General features: G+C 40.3%; 1 protein-coding gene across 1 annotated transcript in view; it reads left to right on the top strand.

Annotated features, from left to right (window-relative positions):
• The window catches only part of nsmfb (NMDA receptor synaptonuclear signaling and neuronal migration factor b), a 60,363-nt gene that overhangs the window by 31,136 nt on the left and 8,824 nt on the right, over positions 1 to 20,403 (top strand). The window contains exons 11-15 of the mRNA XM_063489973.1: positions 4,246 to 4,279; positions 4,577 to 4,647; positions 5,540 to 5,619; positions 7,116 to 7,218; positions 16,417 to 16,492. Of these exons, the coding sequence (XP_063346043.1) occupies positions 4,246 to 4,279; positions 4,577 to 4,647; positions 5,540 to 5,619; positions 7,116 to 7,218; positions 16,417 to 16,492 (364 nt within the window). The remainder of the gene's footprint in view (positions 1 to 4,245; positions 4,280 to 4,576; positions 4,648 to 5,539; positions 5,620 to 7,115; positions 7,219 to 16,416; positions 16,493 to 20,403) is intronic.

Genomic DNA, 20,403 nt, shown 5'->3' with positions numbered 1-20,403 from the left:
GTTTCCACTACATATAGATTATGATTGACTGGTAGATTTTTATTTGGTGTTGTTTCTTGATGAGATGCCACAGGAGCTGATGGATAAGTGTCAAGATTCACTTTTTTGAGTCTGTCCCTGGCAGGTTGTTGGGTTTTTAAAGCAAGCTAGCCAACATAAATTTGGCTGAAATACAAATGGTTGGAGCCTTTAAATAAGTGTTTTAACTTCTCTGTGCAATCTGTGCTGAGAGTGGTCTGTTTAGTAAAACCATCTCATCTTTTTCGAATACGGTGCATGCAACAGTGGCATCTGTTAGTACCATTAGATGAAGTCAGCTGACGACATTACTAGAATTCTGTGGGTACCTTGAAAATCTGTATTAAATTTCATACAAATCCATTTGTGGATAAAACTTTGACATTTTAGTCAAATTAGAAACTTTAATGACTTTTTTAAAACTTCTGTGAGTTAAAAGCAAAGACCAAATGGAAGCTCAGTAAATGATTCGTTCAGTCAAGTGCTCAGAGTTCATTTTTGTTCGAGTGTAGAAAAGCACCGTCAATCATCCACTTGAAGTGACATGCCTCCTCAGCAAAATACAGACTCATCACAGCCTGGCTTTGAGGTTCTGCTAAGTGGCACCATGTTGTTTGTCTGCTCAGATGAAAATATAAAGGCACTCCTTTGCTGTGTACCAGCTGGCATTTTCCAGTAAAGAGAATTATACAACGGAAAGTGCAGCGTTCTTTCAAGTACTGCCAAAATACAAAATTCTTCTTTTTTTTGGTTCTAAATGACAGTTCATTATAGAACCATGGTTTCCCGACCTTTCTAGCAACACTAAAGAGTCCATTTGGTTTTCTGTTTTCTGCTGAAACATCTCTGCAACTGCTGGTCAGGTTGCTGTGGAATTTTCCATGAAAATTTATTTTCCTATCAGGGCAAATTTCAATATGTTGGCTTTTCCTTTTTTAGCAATATCAAGTCATTTTATTTTGTCCACTGTTCTGGTTTATTAACTTCTTTATTATGTTATCCATATGCTCCAAACGACTAGAGCTAATTAGCAAATATTCATATGCTACCACACTAAAATAAGACCATGAATTCTCCTGACTAAACCATTAGATTTGTTTTGTTTGTTTGTTTGTTAGATTCTATTAGAGAGAGATTAGTTGAGTTTTAATTTTAAGATAGGTACTGTGTTAAATATTGACATGAGTTAGCATTTAGCCTATCCTCAAACTACATGACAGTTAACTAAAAGAAATCAAGTAAGACAGTGAGACATGCATTGCTCTTGTGCTGCAGTGTCAACCTTACAAAAATATTTCCAGTTGTATCAAAATCTTTAGGAAATTGGCTCCTCAGCTGCCTTACTCTTTGACTTCAGGAAACCCTTTTCTGATGAGTTCATGGACTCAATAACTAGTTGTGGGTAATAATAAATACAACATTAAGTTTATCTTGTGAACTGTGGTCCCTCTAAGAATCAGAATGAACAACTGTGCAGCGTATGTTCATTTGCTAGCAACTTTTGAATCACAAGTTATTCAGCAATGATTTTGTAGTTTCGCAGTCAAATCCACCTCATGCTCATCATATCTGGTTTCAACACATATATAGTTTTAAAACTTGTGTAGCGCAAATTAATGTGACCACTGTCTTTTTTTTTTTCCTAGCATTTAACACTAAGAATACAGAACATATCCAAACTAGCAAAGCAAAGAGGGAGACTGGGGATAAATGGACCATGTTCAGCACCACCATTGCTGAAACTGGTGCACTGAGTTGCAGCTCCAAGCTGCTTGTCGCAGTGGTGGTCACCGCAGGTGAAGGGAGCCTTCATTCTGAAGAAGGAGTCCCTCGTTTTAAATCCCTAAGCTTTGTTAGCCTGTGCAACTTTGGAGCCAGCTGATAAGTACTGACAGGCCACGTGGCTCGTGCAGCAAAAACTGCTGTGGGAGCTGCTTCAGGAGTATGGTATGTCTGGCCTGTATCTGGTGCGTTGCTACAAGCCATTCAATCCTTATACAGCTGTTGCATAGCTTGGTCTGCTTAGCTGGCAATAAGTTGAATTAGGGCTGGGCCATATCATACCGTTCATGGTAATACCGGTATAATGTTGGGCAACGATAAGAAAATGAAATATCGCGATCGAATTTGGGTAAAACGCGCATGCGCAGTGCCTTTGTTTTCATACGCACATGGCGGAAAAAGTATGGCGGCGGCGACAGAGAATGAGAAGGGCGAACGCGGATCGTTGAATGAAACAGATGAACCAGAATTGGTTTGTAAAAATGCTGCAACTTCAGTGGTGTGGAACTGGTTTAGCTTTCGTCCGTCAGATACATGACAAAGCACTATTTTTAGTAGAGCATGCTAGCGGGCCGTCATTATTACCAAGTTTTTTGGAAAATATGGCACACTTAAAATCAATCAATCAATCAATTGATTTTTCTGAAAATCGACAGTGCCCCTTATAATCCCGTGTGCCTTATGTATGAATTCTGGTTGTGTTTACTGACCTCGAAACGATTTTATGTGGTACACGGTGCTCGACAATCTGTCAAATGTTTCAGTACGACTTTGCTAAGCTACGAAGCCGCACCGCTTGATGGATTGTCGGAGCATTACAGCTACCGTAGGCAGGAGCCTCGCGGAGTGATACGTACTGTGCTTCAACATAATATTACCGTATTGTGTGTGTATAACCTCTTTTTAAGTTTTGTGGATATTATACATGGTTATGCTGAGGATATGTCGGCCAGTTTCCACTGGAAATGCCTTTTGGTTAAACTGTCAGCAAGGAATTTGCATTTGCACTGTTAAATTTTTATATAACTTTAATGCACATAAAAAACAGCTGCTTGTTTAAGTGAAAATACATTGATGGGGGTTTTTTGCACTAATAAAGTTGTGGAGTTGTAAAGTATTTTGTCTAGTGTCAATTATATCGTCAGTTATATCGTTATCGTACATTTTCAAATGTATATCGTGATAAATATTTTTGGTCATATCGCCCTGCTCTAAGTTGAATTCATTCCTGGTGGTGTTGGACTTCACCAGGGTTGTCCTGTGTCATCTATTCTGTTCATTATTTTTATGGATAGAATTTCTACAGGTTGCCAAGTGGCGGAAGGCTTCCATTTGGGTGGTCTCAAAATGTCAACGCTGCTCTTTAAAGATGATGAAGTTTGGTTGGCTTCATCAGGTGGTGGCCTCCAGCTCAGACTGGAGAATTTTGAGTGTAAATCGACAGGAATGAGAATCAGCACCTCCAATTCTGAGACCATGGCCCTTAGCCGGGAAAGGGTGGAGAGTCCACTCTGGGTCAGGTACGAGTTACTGTCCCAAGTGGATGAGTTTAAGTATCTTGTGCCGGTCCATTGTAATGAAGAGAGAGCAAGGATAAAAGTGAAGCTCTTGGTTTACTAGTCGATCTACGTCCTTACCCTCATCTATGGTCACAACATTTGGGTGGTGACCAAAAGAATGAGATCATGGATACAAGTGGCGGAAATGCGCTTTCTCCGAAGGGTGGCTAGCCTCTCACTTAGATATAGGGTGAGGGGTTTGGCCAACCGGTGGGGGCTCAAAATAGAGCCGCTACTCCTCCCCATCGAAAGGAGCCAGTTGAGATGGTTTGGGGATCTGACAAAGGGTCCCTCCTGGGTGCCTCTTGGGTGAGTTGTTCTGGGCATGTCCCACCAGGAGGAGGCCCCGGGGCAGACCCAGGACACATTGGAGAGATTATATCTCTCAGCTGGCCTGGGAACGCCTTGGTGTTCCCTCGGACAAGCTGGAGGAGGTGGCCAGGGAGAGAAAGGCCTGGTCTTCTCATCTTGGGCTCTTGCCCCTAGCGACACGGCCAGTGGGTGGATAGATATTAGCAAAGATGTTGCCAGCACAACTTAGCAGGTTCACAGCTAACTAATCAGAAACAAATCTCACTCAGTGGTTTGAAAAGATATACATGACTGCATTTAGGTTAGCCTAAAATATCATCATTAACTTATATTATTTTGTACTGTAAGTTTGATTGGTATTTTTATCATTAACAACTTATTATCCTCCAGGTTTACTGTTTGGTGGGTTCCTTACCTGAGGAACATTTGTACTGCTGTACAGAATAGAGACTCTATTAGGTGTAAAAGTGTATCATGTTGTAATCTGTTAGAGTCAGCACTCAGAAAAAAGCTTGTTGTTCTTTTAGATTCAGTTTTTGAATGAATAATTTTGTTTTTTTCATTTTATTTAAAGGACCATGAACATGCCACATTTGATGACATTCTGGGTGAGTGCAATACTTGTTTGTTTTTTTAATTTTAGACCTCAAGTGAAAATTACTCTGCGTAAATGTGGACAGAATGAGGGTGGAATAAGTTTCATCTTGCTGGAGTGCACAGATGACTCATTGTTTTTCCACTCCCCTATATGTGTGTGTGTGTGTGTGTGTGTGTGTGTGTGTGTGTGTGTGTGTGTGTGTGTGTGTGTGTGTGTGTGTGTGTGTGTCTCAAGGGACAGCCAATTTGTGTGTGTCACCATTATGGCTGAGTGGGAAAAGTGACACCTCTCTTTCTCTCTCACCCAGAGGAGATCGAGAAGAAGCTGACTGCCTACAGGAAAGGCTGTAAAATCTGGAACATGCTCATTTTCTGCCAGGTGAGTGAAAACGAAGACAGAGTATGAAAATATTTTGACATCATTGTGTCACATGTCCCTTTAAAATAGCATTCTATTAAGTCACAATAGTCCTCTAACCACTAATTACAAACTGACTGATAAGTGGTACCACTGAATGAAATTATTAGTGTCTGTATTCTCTTCATCACATCAATTAATAGTGGCTATATAGTACTGTGCCAAAGTCTTGAGCCATCCCTCATTTATATATATTTTGCATGAAGCATGAGAAGTAGGTGAAGTGATTTATTGAAACATGTACAAACATACATGGAAATACAGGCAACAACAGTTTATATAACTCTAATGAAAGTCAGTACTTGGTATGAGTGCCTTTTCTTCTTCTGTCCAGACATGTTTTTACTGCACATAATTAAGCCTTTTCAGATTTTTTTTTTTGGTATCAGAATTCCAACAAGATTTTCAAATGCAGGTAATACTAGGAAGCTGAGGGGTAGCACCACAGTCTGCCACTTGTCCATTTTTTTTCTTTGTTTTTTTTAAGGACGTTGAACACTATTGGTGAGATATTCAATGTTTTTATGTCTTTGTATTGTTGTTGCAACAGTACTATTTTATGTCAGTTGACCTGTGGTATCTTTGACATTTTTCAAAGATTTATCTAAAAAAAACAATTGATTTGTTTTTGCAAAAAGGCTGCTAACTTTGAATAATCTTCAGAAAACCTGGAGAGCCTGTCTTCTAGAACAATTTAAAAAGCCTGTTTGCTTTGAAGCTAAATATGAAGAAATGAGGAGCTGCTCAAGACATTTTCACAGTTTTGTGTATGCGATGGAATAACCCCATCAGTTTTCAAGTCTACAGCGTACAGTACGAAGTTGTCTATCATAACACAGACACCTTTCCGCAGGGAGGTCCGGGACATTTATACCTGCTGAAGAATAAAGTGGCAACCTTTGCCAAGGTGGAGAAAGAAGAAGATATGATCCAGTAAGTCTCGCCTGAGGGAAGGATATATGGTTTTTTGTAAAGTACGGGTGAAGAAACAAACAGTGAGTTTATGAAAAGAATTTTGAAAATAATAAAAAAAAAAGAACAAATGGAAAAAAGAGACAGAATTCACTCCAGTGCATTAATATTAATTTTACATTCGTAGCAAAAGAGTAAAGTTATAGGTTATAACTTATAGGTCATAAGTCAAGCGTTTATTGTTCATCTTACACATAACATAACATAAAGAATTTTTTTTACATTTTGTACATGGTTTAATTTAAATGGGTTCTGCTCCTCTCATTGTGAATATAGTTAATACAGCTGTGGAAATGTCCACAGCAAAACCAAGAGGAAAATTCTTCAAAGGATAATCTGGTTAAAGTCGCAACTGCCAAATTCAAATGAGCACAAAAACAACAGAAGATCTGTGTCAGCTTAGATCAGCACAGTCTGATTTAAGACTATCTAAGAGGGATGCTCATAGTCAAGACTGCAGTCCTTGCTGTGGTCTGAAAATATTCATTTCAAATGGCATTTGAAATCTGAACTTAAAAGAAAATAGTCTGATTTGCATCTGCTGTTACAAACTTAATCATTACTTGGAATATCAAACCATCAAGAGGCCTGGGACCAGAAAATATTGGAACAGACATCAATAAAAATAAAATATATAAAGTGCATTAGAGTTATTCCAGGCCACATGCAGTTTGCATTAATAGTGGTTTAATGAATCAAATTAACTTTTCATTCTCTCTTTTCTTTTTAATTTGCCCCCACACACACACACCAGTATGTTTTCATGTGTGAGCTGAGATTCTGCATGTAGTCCTGATCTCTATTAGGCTTTGAAGGTTTTTTTTGTTTTTGTTTTGTTTTTTTGCAGTTAGAAGATAACAAGGCAGGCAAATACGACTGAAACAGGAACAAACGTTTTGTCCTTAGATTGAGTATTTCAGCTATCTGTTATCTAACTTTTAAATATTTAAGACTGTTATTTAAATATATGATGACTGTTTTTCATGTAAACCCACTTTGAAAACCTTAACCTTAGGCAGACACCTCAACTTCTTGCTTCTTCGTTTTAGCAGGGTCCTTCAGCTTTGCAGTAATCTGTTTTAGATAGTATTATGCAAAAGAAAGTTTGAGTAGTCTTAATGTGCACCACGATTGACTACTGTGGAGGTGACTTTCTTTAAAGGTATGGGGTCTGATAGGGTGTAATACATGCAGTCTTGAGTGCACTTGTAGTTTTAAGCTTTTAGCTTAACCTTAAAACCACCCAAGTGGGTGGAATCCCAATTTGGTGACATTGTCATTAACATTGTACTACCAATAATTGAAAAAATCAAATAGGTTATTGAAAGCAAAAAAAGAGTTACTTCTTAATCTGCAAGCTAATCTGTTTAAACACTGGCAATAAATAGTATTTTATTGTAACCTTAACCCTCACCTATGCTGATTGTCGTCACCTCTCACCTCTCCTGTGTGACCAGGTTCTGGCGGCGGCTCAGCAGGCTGATGAGCAAGCTGAACCCAGAGCCCAACCTCATCCACATTATGGGCTGCTATGTGCTGGGAAGTGCTAATGGAGAAAAGGTAGCTGTCTTTGCTTGTATCCTCGAGAACAAGTAAGAACCCCATAGTCTGCCGACTCCGTGCAAAAGTGGACCAAAACTGTCTGCATGCATATGCAGCATGCTTAGTTGATATCACAGATATGCACGCACACGCACTCCCAGCCAGATACTGTCTATAGGCACATGCAGAGAAATTATTTTTTTTGTTTTCTTACTTCTTGATTTCACAGCTTCTTGCAATGTCTAATGAGGTCACTGCAGGAAAGCTTTTGCAGATGCACGGCAAAATAATGAACAAGCAAATAGGAATTTTAGATTCAAAGGGATAAATTCCGACTTTACCATCACCCCCCAGCTTGCTGATCCAGATCTCATGCTACTACACAGCATAAATGTGTGTGTGTGTGTGTGTGTGTGTGTGTGTGTGTGTGTGTGTGTGTGTGTGTGTGTGTGTGTGTGTGTGTGTGTGTGTGTGTGTGTGAGTGCGTGCTTGGTGGGGTAAAGAAAGCATACACAGCACTTTGGAATGACAGGAAAATAAAATCTTTTGACACCTACTTAATTACAGTGCACACACTACACTGATACACTTTTTTCACATCAGTACCTAAACATTGACCTGCCCCAACCCTCCTATCCCCCACAGAGACAGGCAGACACTTACCATATGCAGATACAATTGCATGGCGCATATGCACATGAAACGTGCTCACACACTAAAATATTCAGCAAGCCCATCTCCACATGCCGATTACTGATTCCTGCATTTGCTTACTGCAGTATTCTTTTGCCCCATGGTAGTAAAAACTCATAAAGGCAATTGTTTCCTCACTTCACAAATATGAGCTGAAATGAACACTTTTGTTACCTTAAATGATCTTAAATGTAGTGCTCAAAAACTGTGTGAAACTGTGAAGGGAGTGGAACCAAGTAACTGCAGAAATTATAAAACTTATTATGGTGGCATATTATGGTGAAATTTATAAATAATTTCAAGTGCATTAAGACAATACACATATTGATGAATGATGATATTTTGTACATATTGCAAAAACAAAATGGACCTTTTTACTTAAGCTTCATCATAACTTAATTAAAAACTAAATGACAGCTTTATAACAATGACTCTGTGACACTGATGTTATTGCATATGACATTTGAAGGAGGTTACAGCTTCTCTATCTCTCCCCTGAGATATTTTGTATAGCATGCAGCTATTTTTCAACTCTTCAGTACAATCATGAGTGACAAATGAGCCACTTGATTATGGTACTTCAACATTTCTTTTGTAAATCTGTTTCCATTTCACTGTGTCACACAGCCAAGAAGTTGAAAACCATACAGCTTTTTAAAATTTAAATTCCTACTTGTATTATTCTTGTATTATTCTCTAACAACGAGAAACAACACCGAGAAGTATCTACTCCTTTGTGCAAGGAGGATAATGATGAGCACTGCAAGAGCTACAAAGTGACCTCCAGCATGCCACTGGTGTGAATGCCTCTGACCAAACAGTCAGAAACAGACTTTGTGAGGGTGGTCTAAGAATCCAACATCCTTTAGTGAGTCCTGTGCTCACTGCCTGGCACCATGGAGCCCGTGTGAAAGTGAGGAGGAGCTGGGAGAATGTTATGCCAGTAATGACATCATTCAGCATGACCAATATGATAGTGGGTCAGTGACGGCCTGTAGAGGCATATCCACAGAGGGATGCACAGATCACTGCAGGCAACAGCACCAACTGCTATTAGGCATCGGATCATACCTAATGACAGGTAGGACCCATTGTCAGACCCTGCTGTAGTACAGTGGGTCCTGGGTTCCTCCTGGTACGTGACTGCCCGGCCTCATGTGGCAATAGTATGCAAGCAATTCCTGTAGGATGAAGGAATTAATTCCACTGACTGACCCCCATGCTCACCTGATATAAATCCAACAGAACACCTATGAAACATTTTGTTTCTGTCCATCCGATGCTGCCAGGTTGCACTTTAGATTGTCCATGAGCTCAGTGATGCTCTTGTCCACATCTGGATGGAGATCCCTCAGGACACAAAATGGGGGCCCTACAAACTACCATTTTGAGTTGCTGCAGTGAAATGTAAGCAATTTTTCACTTTGATTTTTGGTGCGTCTTTGAGTTCAGCACTCTGTAGGTTGATCATTTTATTTTCTATCGAGCGATGTGGCATCCTTTCAACCCTAACACATTTCCCAGTCCATATCGGTGTTTCTATCCAGCATGATGTTTTCCCCTTTGAGATCTGATGTGTTTTCTAAGTTTCAACAGTGTCAACATTTTGAGCCTCAGAGTCTTGAATCATAAAGTGAAACCATCGTGAGTGGAGTTCTGTGAGCCTGCGAGCCATTAATCTCCATCCGCTCTTGATTTATTTTATGGAAATCACAACAACATGTTAGCGCTAATTGGAAAGTAATGCATAATGCTTCAAAATGCAGTTTGTAGCATATTTATTGGAATCATTGTATAATTGTGTGTTGGATGTGTACCTTCTAGAACACCCAGCAGCGTACTATAATACTCCCTCTGACATTTAGCTTCTCGTTCACGGTGATTCAGTTCAAAGACAAAGAGGGTGGGCTTGGCGTGCGGTGGCAAGGAAGGGCTTATTCGCTGCATTTAACAATTTTCCCCCTGCTGCTGCCTGTGTGTGCTCCTACAGGCTCAGCTGGAGAGCCACTATTAATAGACTGACTGACGGAGCTGAGCTGAGAAGATGCTCCACCCCACTCATCAGTCCTTATAGCTCTACTATTCTGTTATCAGCCATCTTATTTAAGGGTTTCCAAAGCCAATCCGTAGAGATCGTATTAATTCTCCTCCTTCAGGAAGATTTTTAAAGAGTTAGATTTTGCTTGAATTTCTGTTTTCATGTTACTTAACAGCTTACAAACCATACACAATGTCAGACAAATTATGTCATCACTTTACAACAGCATACTTTAACTTAGAATTATAGAAAGAAAGCCAATCAGTTATGGCGAGTACATACATTGCAAGTGATAGGACAGCAAACAATAGTGTGCTAAAGAAGACATTATTTTTACTAATGGGTGATCACAGTATGGATCGATCTGCATGTTTGACAGAGTTTGGCCTTCATGACACAATTATCCCATTAATCCAGGCCTGGGAGTAGTACTAAGAATATACTAGGATAGGTTTGTGTCTCCTCCCAGTCTCAAATTGGGGATCCTTCATGTGTAAAGCAGATGAGTTAACCACTAAACCAGGGCGCCACTACATAAGCAATAGTACATGAAATTGCTTTTTTTTTTCACAACATAAGCCTGAACCACATAGTATTAAAGGGATTTATTGGGGGGGGGGCGTATCAGTTCAAACTGACCTTACCAAGCATTAATATGAAATGGGTTTATGGTGATGACTGGTTGCCAAAACAGGCCTGACCCAGTGAGGTATAGACTCAACTGAAACACAACAAAAATTAGCTACATTAAAAAAAAAGCCTGTTTTATATGTTTTCCAAAATAGGGTTTGAGTTAGGATTAATCAAACTCAATAAAAACAGGAGTTTTAGAACCATGAAATACTACGTAACTGCTGTTTTGTCACAAACCGTATGTTTTTAAAAATTTAAATTTGCCCAACTATGTTAAACAAACAAAAAAACACATATTTACATGTGGTGGACTGGTTCTTACATAACAAATTTCTACTGCAGCACTCAAAAGTACTTCAACATACAGACTGAAGTAGCCAGGGCTCGACCCACCAGCCTTCCCATTAGTAGATGACCTGCTCTTTCTCCTGATCTACAGCTCCACCAATGAGAAAATGTCAAGCTCTGGATTTTGAAGATTGCCAAGTGTCAGATTTTGCTAAAATTTATTTTTATAACGAAACATTCTTTTGTAGAAGCATGCTAGGTTGACATATTAAGATATAATTTACTGTTAAGTCCTACCTTGATTGTGTTTTTATTACCATCTGATGTTCTGAAACCATATGGTGTTTCTACATTTAAAATTTAGCTCTGGAGCTGTTGTGCTCCATATAACTCATGGGCTCACTAAGATCACATCTATATATATTTTACTATTTCGATTTCCCTTCATGTCAACTAATTTATACATGATATTCATACAGTTTTTGTTTTGCGTGACCAGTATCTAATAAATGGAACAATAATCCTGACATGACTTAATATGGACAATCTTTCAGCTACACCCATTTTAATTTGGTTATCCACTCTTTACGTGTGGAGTAAGGTATAGAAGAGAAGAGGGGGTCTGGCTGTGTTTTAATTGATCGATGATGTAATTCTGGGTGCTTAACTGTAAAAGGGAAGCAGGTAGGAAGTAAGTCCTCTGAAGTAAGGACAATGAGCTGCTAGCTGTTAGCATGAGGGTATATTATCTACCGTGGGAGTTTGCACATGTTACCGTTATAACGGTGTATGTCCTCTCCTGTTATCCAAACTGTTACCAGCAGATTTCAAACACAGTATCCTCAGGCCCTTTTTCTGATCTCTGGGGATTTTAATCATCTCTCCCTGTCCTCCACTCTGCCCACCTTCACCCAATATGTAACCTGCCAAACCAGAGACAATAAAACACTAGACTTATTGTATGCCAACATCAGCTCATCACCTCTCCCTCCTCTGGGGCAATCACAACCTGGTTCATCTCCAGCCTGTGTATAAACCCCTTGTACACAGAGAATCAGCTGTGTTACGCACAGTGAAGAGTCTGAGGAGACTGAAGCTCTGAGGTACTGCTTCAGTTCCACTGTGTGGGAAGAGCTCTGTGCTCATCACAGAGAGGATATTGACAGCATAACAGACTAAATCACACAGGGGCATAACACTGTGCCCCTCTTGAAGTTACAGTGCTTTTCCAATAACAAGCCCTGAATTAACCCTGAAATCAACGCTTTCCTTAAACAGAAGAGAGACTTTAGGTCAGGAAATAAGGAGGAGCTGGGGCCTGTGCTGGAGGAGCTGAGAAGGTGGACGACCAACTGCAGTAGAGCAACATCAGTGTAGTTTGGAAGAGGCTGAAAACAATTTCAAATCACAAACCAAACTCCCAAGCTCTAGGAGATTTAGGGTGGGTGAATGACCTGAAGAACTGGTTCAGCTCATTCACCCACCCACAGACACTTACCCCTCAGACCCAATCATCTCTGCTGCAAACCTCCCGTCTTCAACAAGTGCCTGCTTTTCTTCCCATGACTATACACCTCTCAGCCATCACCCAGCCCCTCTGCTTCAGAATACTCCATCCCATAGCCCACCTCCCCCACCACCATCCTATCCCTTTCAACACAGGTGGGGAACGAGCAGCAAAATATCAGGGTGCTGTGCAGACCAACTGTATGGTACATGTTCAACATGAGCCTGAATCTGGGGAAAGTACCACAGCTGTGGACAACCTCCTGTGTGATACCAGTGATGATGACCACACAGCCAAAGGACCTCAGCAGCTATAGGCCGGTAGCACTCACCTCGCATCTGATAAAGACCCTCGAGAGGCTGGTCCTCAAACATCTTAGTCCCCTGGTGAGGTCTTTTTTGGATCTATTGTAGTTCGCCTACCATTGGGGTGGATGATGCCATATCATCTACCTCCTGCACCAAGGTCTGACCCACCTGGAGACGCCTGGAAGCACTGTGAAGATAATGTTCTTTAATTTCTCCAGTGCTTTTAACATCATCCAGCCTGGACATCTGAGGGACAAGCTAGAGCTGTCAGGAGTGGACCTCCATCTGTCACAGTGGATGCTGGACTACCTCACTGGCTGCCCACAGTATGTGAGGTCAAAGGGCTGACCCTGCAGGGAACTGTGCTGGCATTGTTACTGTTCACCCTCTACACTGCAGACTTCTCCATCAACTATCCAGGCTGCCATCTACACTACAAAAGTCCTCTGATGATTCTGCCATAGTTGGCCTCATTACAGGTGAGTATGACTCAGAGTGCAGACAATGGATTCAGGATTTTGTGGACTGGTGCCAGCGGAACCATTTCCTGATCAATGCAGGGAAAACCAAGGAGCTGGCGATGGATTTACGCAGGTGCAGAGCCACCACACCAACACCAGTGAACGGTGCCCTTTCATACTGTACAGCCTCTTATTTCTTTTGTATGAATCTGTCACTTTGCTGCTGCAACATTTGAATTTACCAAAATGAGGGCTGATAAGGGATATTTCTATTATATTTTTTATTCTATTCTTTCTACTTGCACAAAGTATGTGATTCAACCAGTATGTGGGCTACTTGTGCTTGTGCTGTTGCTGGTTCTTCAGCCTTGCTGGGGAGAAGAGCAAAGGTATAACATACAAAGAGCTGAAGTGAAACAAAGTGGTAAAAAACAATGAAAAGTGTTCACTGCAACCTCTGGCTGTGTGTTTCATGCTTTGTTTTTGAAGTTTTTCTCCCGTTCTCTGTGAACTCTGCTGTTCACCAGGAGCGGGATACCTTCCTTCCCAATTCGACAGACACATGGGTCCTCTACTGCTAATGTGTATGCAGACAGACACATTTGCTGAACCATAAATTACGATTCAGTCTGCACCATTTCTCAGATCTGCTCCTTTGGCCTGAAGCCCACCTAATTTGGCTGCTCTGCTCTGGGTTTCACTCCTTTATTTGTTTGCATTAGTACTCCACACTCTTGGCTCTCAGACTTTCAGAATTTCTGTACATCTACAACATCATCATTGGTCTCTAATCAGTATACTGTGTTGCATTACTACCAGACAGACCTATCACTGTTGTTGAGTTTTTCATCACAAACTTTTAACACAACTTCATCTCAGCTTCTATTGGATACTAGCTTGTAACTGGTCTGTCAAATGGAGTCGTATTTAGATAACAGTTTTATAGACTTATTGATCTTATAGCAATTGAGACTATAAGCAAGATTTAACAATGTCGTACAAGCAAATTATTTAGTCATGGACTGTTTAGCATTTCCTGTTTACCAAACATGCATGTCTCTGGACTGTGGAAAGAAGCAACAATACTTGGATTAAAACCAAAGAGACTTCACAGAGAAACATCCCATCAACCACAGGATTTGAACCAGTAAACTGCTTGTTGTAAGACATTGTTTCACCATACCAAAACAGTGTCTTGATAATTTTTTCAATGTATTTTCTTTTTGCTGGTCAAAAGAAACAAAACAAAACAATCATTGTAATATTGAAGTATCAAGTGGTACCAGAATCAAGATGCACAAATCCACATATACAGATATGATACAGCAGTTGTGTCTGTCTTTCATCCAATGGAAATCTTTGTGCACACTACTCGACTTGAGAGTACACATATGCTGCCCCATTTCAGGACCTGTCGTCTATCAAATCCCACTATGAAAGTTTTTCAGGGGCTTCTCCGTTACTGCCAGCAGAAGCTGCTGCATTCTCCAAAACAAGCTCAAACAGCAAATGTCTTTGAGGGTTGTGGGAGGTAGTGAAAATCCTGTGGTGAATTCACTGTGGACTAGTCTTATTTAGGCTGGTAGCACAGGCTTCGCCAGCGACACCTTTGTAGGCCACAGCTTCTGAAGACTGTCACAACTGAAACAGGACACAGCTGGGTTTAGATCCTTTGGGCGACACGGTGGTAGAATAGTTTATATATATATATATATATGATATATCATTGCACTAACCTGCACTCTAAAGAGCATCTTTTCTCTCTTCAGTCTTGTACTTTAAGGCTACATGTGATCAAATAGGCCCTGAAACACGTTGAATGTGTGAACGTCTGGCTCCACCTTCATTAGAGCGCTGCAATAAATTCAGCATTCACTGGTTACTTGTCATGCAACACTAAATAAGCTTCTTTAAATTGATACATACATAAAACACAGAAAACCTTAATATGACAACATGCACAATATTTTAGAACATCTAGAAGCTTTCATATTGAAAATCAACGACTTTCTAGATGTGCCCACTATGGTCCTTGTGGCTTTGTCCTAAACATACTTGCTTGGTCTTTAGATTCCTTGTCTTTTTTATAGTACTTAGTTAGTATCTTTGATTGTATTCATAGTAGGCACAGGTTATTCCCACACCAGTAAGAAGAGATTATTAATAATCTAGCTGCTCATCAGACTACAATGAAACTACACAGAAGAGCTGAGTCCAACAATAGTAAGAAGTAGGGCATGACCCACTGATGTTGACTTGGATAAGAATCTCTGTCTGATTAGGATGATGTTGAGATTGACACGAGGTGGGTCACATAAATGAGAGTCTGGAAGGTAGGATGACACAAGTACTGAGATGTAAAGCAAGTGGAACAGAGACCAACTCGAGAAAATGACTGGGCCTAAGTAATGATGACTGTATTGAGTTTGACATTGTGGGAAAGCAGGAGTGTTGTGAAGAACAGAATGGAAGAATTAGTGACAGATCTTTCCTATTAACCTTACACATGAGCTTTGTTCTATCACGCACATCATGGTGATGCATTAAAAACTGAAAACAAGCACATTATACTTGAGTAGTGCTTATTTGAGTCAATTAACATCAAGTTAATTGACTCAAAAGGAAGAAAATGGCAACTAATAAAAAAATTCAAAATACATAATTTCATTTAAAAAATATAAAAAAATTAATTTGATAACTGTGTGTGTAGGTTCTCAGTCATTCAGGTCATGGTGATCTTAGGAGCTTGGAAAGAAAAATCATCTGGAAGTTTCACCTCTCATCCAAGAAGCTTCTATAGTTTTAAAACCAATTGATGGCGAGTCCCAGGTATTTAAGTCCTACTGGGAGTTTTCCCTCATCAGGGTTGTTGACCCAGTATTGATCATGTACCTCATCACATGAGCCAAGGTATGAAAAAGGGTGTGGGTCACTATCAGCAGAGGTTTTGGGTGAAACCATTGTGAGACCTTGCCCCACCCTATCATGTGACTTAGTTAAGTCACATGATAGGCTTGTACCAAAAGGTCTGGCTCAGCATTCGCAGGCAGCTACAGTGAGTTTAAGTGGGTTTGTCTTCACTACAGCTACTGTGCTGCAAGTGGCACATTGACCTTTTTCGCATACACCCGGCTGAACAGAAGTGCTGCAGGGCCTGCTCCAGCTCTCTGCACACAGTGCTATCTACCGCATTACCACTGCTTTGTTTGTTTTCATCTCACAATGCTGGTGGCATTTGGAACAGAGCGTTCTCTCTGTCTCTAACTCTTTCTCCTTTCTTCCCTGCAGCTTATTCAGACTTTGAAGAGGTTGATGAGACCCACCTCCGTTGAATTTAAGTCTCCACTAGAGCTGTCGGCACAGGGTGAGAGTAAAACACGCTCATCTGTAAACGGTTTCATTTAAGCTCTGGTAATAACTTTTTGCTGCAGATAACCCACCGATTCGACCTGTGATGCAGAACCACAACGTGCACACACACTAAAAAACACATGTACAGTGTTTGTATTGGTTTAATGCTACCATCCTCAGTGGTACTCTTTCTGAATGTTAATAGTGGGTATTAGTCAATGCCAGGAAGCTGCTTAGCTATAAAGAAAGCTCGTTAGGGAATATGAGCAAACACAGACTTGCGAACTCTTCTGAGCTTTTAACAGCTTTTAACAGATACCTCATCAATCATTTCCCTGACATCTATTGATGCCACGCTAATTATTTTCCTATTAAAACATAATTATCCCAGCTGGTGTTTTTTCCCATCCTCCGCTGACCCACCACACTCTGCTCCATCACCACGTTTGTCTCTTTTTCTCCACATACATAGAAAATGCAGCAGTGTGATAAAGCATGAAGCACTTTCTGTCAAAAGAAAAAAATTGACAAGATAATCCAGCAAGCCAGAGATCATCTCTGGAACCTGATGACAGCCAGAAGATGAAACTTGGCATCCACGTTGGAGTTTATTATACACATTTTAAGGTCAACGTATGCAGTGTAGATTGCATTCTGCATATTGAATAGTTGGCTAAGTGCACATATATTGCCTTGAGCACAGTGAAGCACTCATGCTTTCTAGGTCATTGATGAAAAAATATGAATTCCATAAATGGTAAATGGCCTGTATTTGCATAGCACTTTACTTAGTCCCTATGGACCCCAAAGCACTTTACACTACATTCAGTCATCCAACCATTCACACACTGGTGATGGCAAGCTACTTTGTAGCCACAGCTGCCCTGGGGCGCACTGACAGAGGCGAGGCTGCCGGACACTGGCACCACCGGGCCCTCTAACCACCACCAGTAGGCAACAGGTGAAGTGTCTTGCCCAAGGACACAACAACCGAGACTGTCAGAGCCAGGGCTCAAACTGGCAACCAATGTTCCCTCTAAGCTGCGCACGTGCGCAATTGCGCACTGCTGGCACGGTCTCTGCGCACAGAAAATCTGCGTTGCGCACAAAAAAAAAAATCTAACCTGAATTGAAATGAAAATAAATACGTTAACAATTCTGTTTTGCAGTGTTAGTCAGTAAGTCACTGGCTGCTCCTGTATGTGTTTAGAACGATGCCACCTTATCCCATAGTCCAGCCAATGATGCAATTCACGTTCGTATATACGCAGCCAATCAACGTCGTTGACAGGCTATGACAGCGTCCTTATGTGCCGACACCGGTGTTTTAGCTAGCAAAGCGGCGTGGCTGATGTGGAGTGAAGCCACATTAATGACAACGTGTACAACCATTGGAGATGTGAGCAGGACAGACGTAACAATTGAAGGAAAAAGTGTGGACTTTATACCAGTTTTTAAATTGTGTTGATAGGCCACGTAAAACCAGAGTTATGATAAAAAAAAATCTATGCAATGTTTGGTTTTCTTCCTGAATACTGTCGTTGTTTATATTTACTGCAGGAAGAAACGGTAAAACGGCGTTTTATAAGGAAAACGCTCGAAAGCACTCCCCGCCTGTGAGCAAAAACAAAACCAACCCCCCACCCTTTCCCATTGGTCGAAAAAAGTACCATGTGGACCAATCAAAAAATGATATGGCATCGTGGCATCTAGTTGTTTAGGCAGGGGGGGAGGTTTTAGGAGTGACGGCGGTGTTTTGAGATGTGAGAGATTTGCGACGTTTAGCGCAAATCTTGTGTAGTTAGTGTGTAGTGTAGTCAATAGTTTTGTTGTGTGTGTCAGAACAATGAGGCGACTGCTGAGTGTTACAGGTGTTACAGGAGTGATACATCTCCCGTTGTCAGGCCTGCAGGTATCAGGCTGCTGTTCTCCTTTATCTCATAGTGGACAGAAATTATTTTTTTATTTTATTTTTTGGAGTGGCACAAATAATTTGTGTGGCACCAGATTTGATGCCACACAAATTATCAGAACAGCTGATTGTTCTGTAAATAGTTTGAAATGTTTATTTAAAAACGCGTTGGCTGCATTAAAAAAAAAGCTGCAAAAAACTTTGTTTGCCAAACTCAGTTACTTTTTTGAAGAAGTAACTATATAATTAATTGCCCAACATTGGTCATTATATACTGTATTTTGCAGACAGAGAGTTACAGGACTCTCTCCCAGACCACAGACTCATACTCATAATACAAGTCAGAGATTTATGAAAAAAAAGAAAGAAAGAAAGTTGTGTTTTTAAAATTGGAGTTCAAGTTATTTTTACTTCCAATAGTGTTAACATACTACACAGGTCATGAACAAGATTTTTTTTAATTTTCATTGTAAGTGGGTTAAAGCAGTTAATTAAAAGTAGTCTAACATAAATGTAAATGCTGTAATTTGATTATTTTAATAAACTATGTAACTTGGATGGATTCGATGCTGGCGTGACCACAGTGCACACGTCTGCTGTCGCTCACAGTGGTCCAAGGGATCGCTCAGGGAGTTTGTGTGTTCGCTCAGACACATGAAAAATTAGAGGGAACATTGCCGGCAACCTTCCGATTTCAAGACGAACTGCCATCTCTTGAGCCACGATCGCCCCGTAAAATAAAAACATGAATATAAAATCCCTGTATATGAGGGGAGCGATTTTATCCTCTGAGAAAAGAACGTCTTATCCATTTTACTTTCAAGAGGTCAACAGCAACTAGAGGCAACTGGTGACTCAAAAAATGGAAGAGAGGAAGAAAACCAACCTGCGGCATCATGTTCCTTACAATAGCTGCCTAAGCTTAAGCTTTACTTTTTGTGACTAGTAGACAGTATATAGTCAGCTTTGGTCCTTGTTATGCCATTTGTTTGTTTATTCCAACCAGTCATTTTATGTAATATATTGATCTCCCACTGTTTCTCATAAAAAACCTCGTTGCACTCAGCTTTCACTTTCTATGAGCCATCAAGTGTTGGGGGTAGAGTTTGGGTTAAGTTCGTGTCCAACCCTTTTATATAATTTTCACCTATTTGGATTACCCATATAATAAGGTTTATGACAAATAGACTGTAATGTAAAAGCAATGTATCGATCTTTCACTGAAAGGTAATGTCTAGTTTCTGAAAAACTGCTTTTTAGCATGTGATTAAATAAAAATCTAACCCTAAAGCTACTCCTAACCTTAGACTGTTTGCTAGTGACCTGGTGGATGTTAAAAGGTTGAAATATGAATGCATTCCCTTTAACTTCAAAGCACTGTTCAACTGAAAGAAAAATCAAAGTATTTAACCACATAGTCAGACCTGCAAGCAGCCAATCCAGTTCTGTGACTTACCTCCAAGTGCAGATAAGTGAATTTAACATGCCGAGTGCACTAGGGCTGCGTGACATATCAAAGGCTCATTTAAATTTTTGATTTTGCACCATGTAAAAAATGCCTCCTCCTCATCAGTGCTTCATCTTTCTAACAATAACAGCAGCAACAGCAGTGAGAGTCACGACATCAGCCTGAGCTGCTGTTGTTAGCTTTGCCAGTCAACCACACATACACACTCCCAACAGCTGCTGAGAACCACGAAGCAGGACCAAAAAAGCATGTTTCTTCAGTGATGTGGAAACTCTTCAGTTTTACAAAGTCTGACATCAAACACAAACTTATCCTGTGTAAAGTTGTTAAACCTCAGTTTGAACTAAAAGTAGCAGCACAACACATCTGTTCCAACATCTAAGACTACAGTACCAGTGAAATGACAGTAATGTGTCTCGTACCTTTTCGTTTCCCCTATGGTCCTATTTTTTTTTTTTTTTACATTTTCTAAATAATAATTAATATTTTTTTCTAACTAGACTTGAAACTGATATTTTCGTAAGCATTAAAATAGTCCTTCAAC

This window comes from Pelmatolapia mariae, linkage group LG12 (genome assembly GCF_036321145.2).
Source record: "Pelmatolapia mariae isolate MD_Pm_ZW linkage group LG12, Pm_UMD_F_2, whole genome shotgun sequence".
Taxonomy (NCBI): Eukaryota; Metazoa; Chordata; class Actinopteri; order Cichliformes; family Cichlidae; genus Pelmatolapia; species Pelmatolapia mariae.
This window is presented reverse-complemented; position numbering and strand designations above follow the sequence as displayed.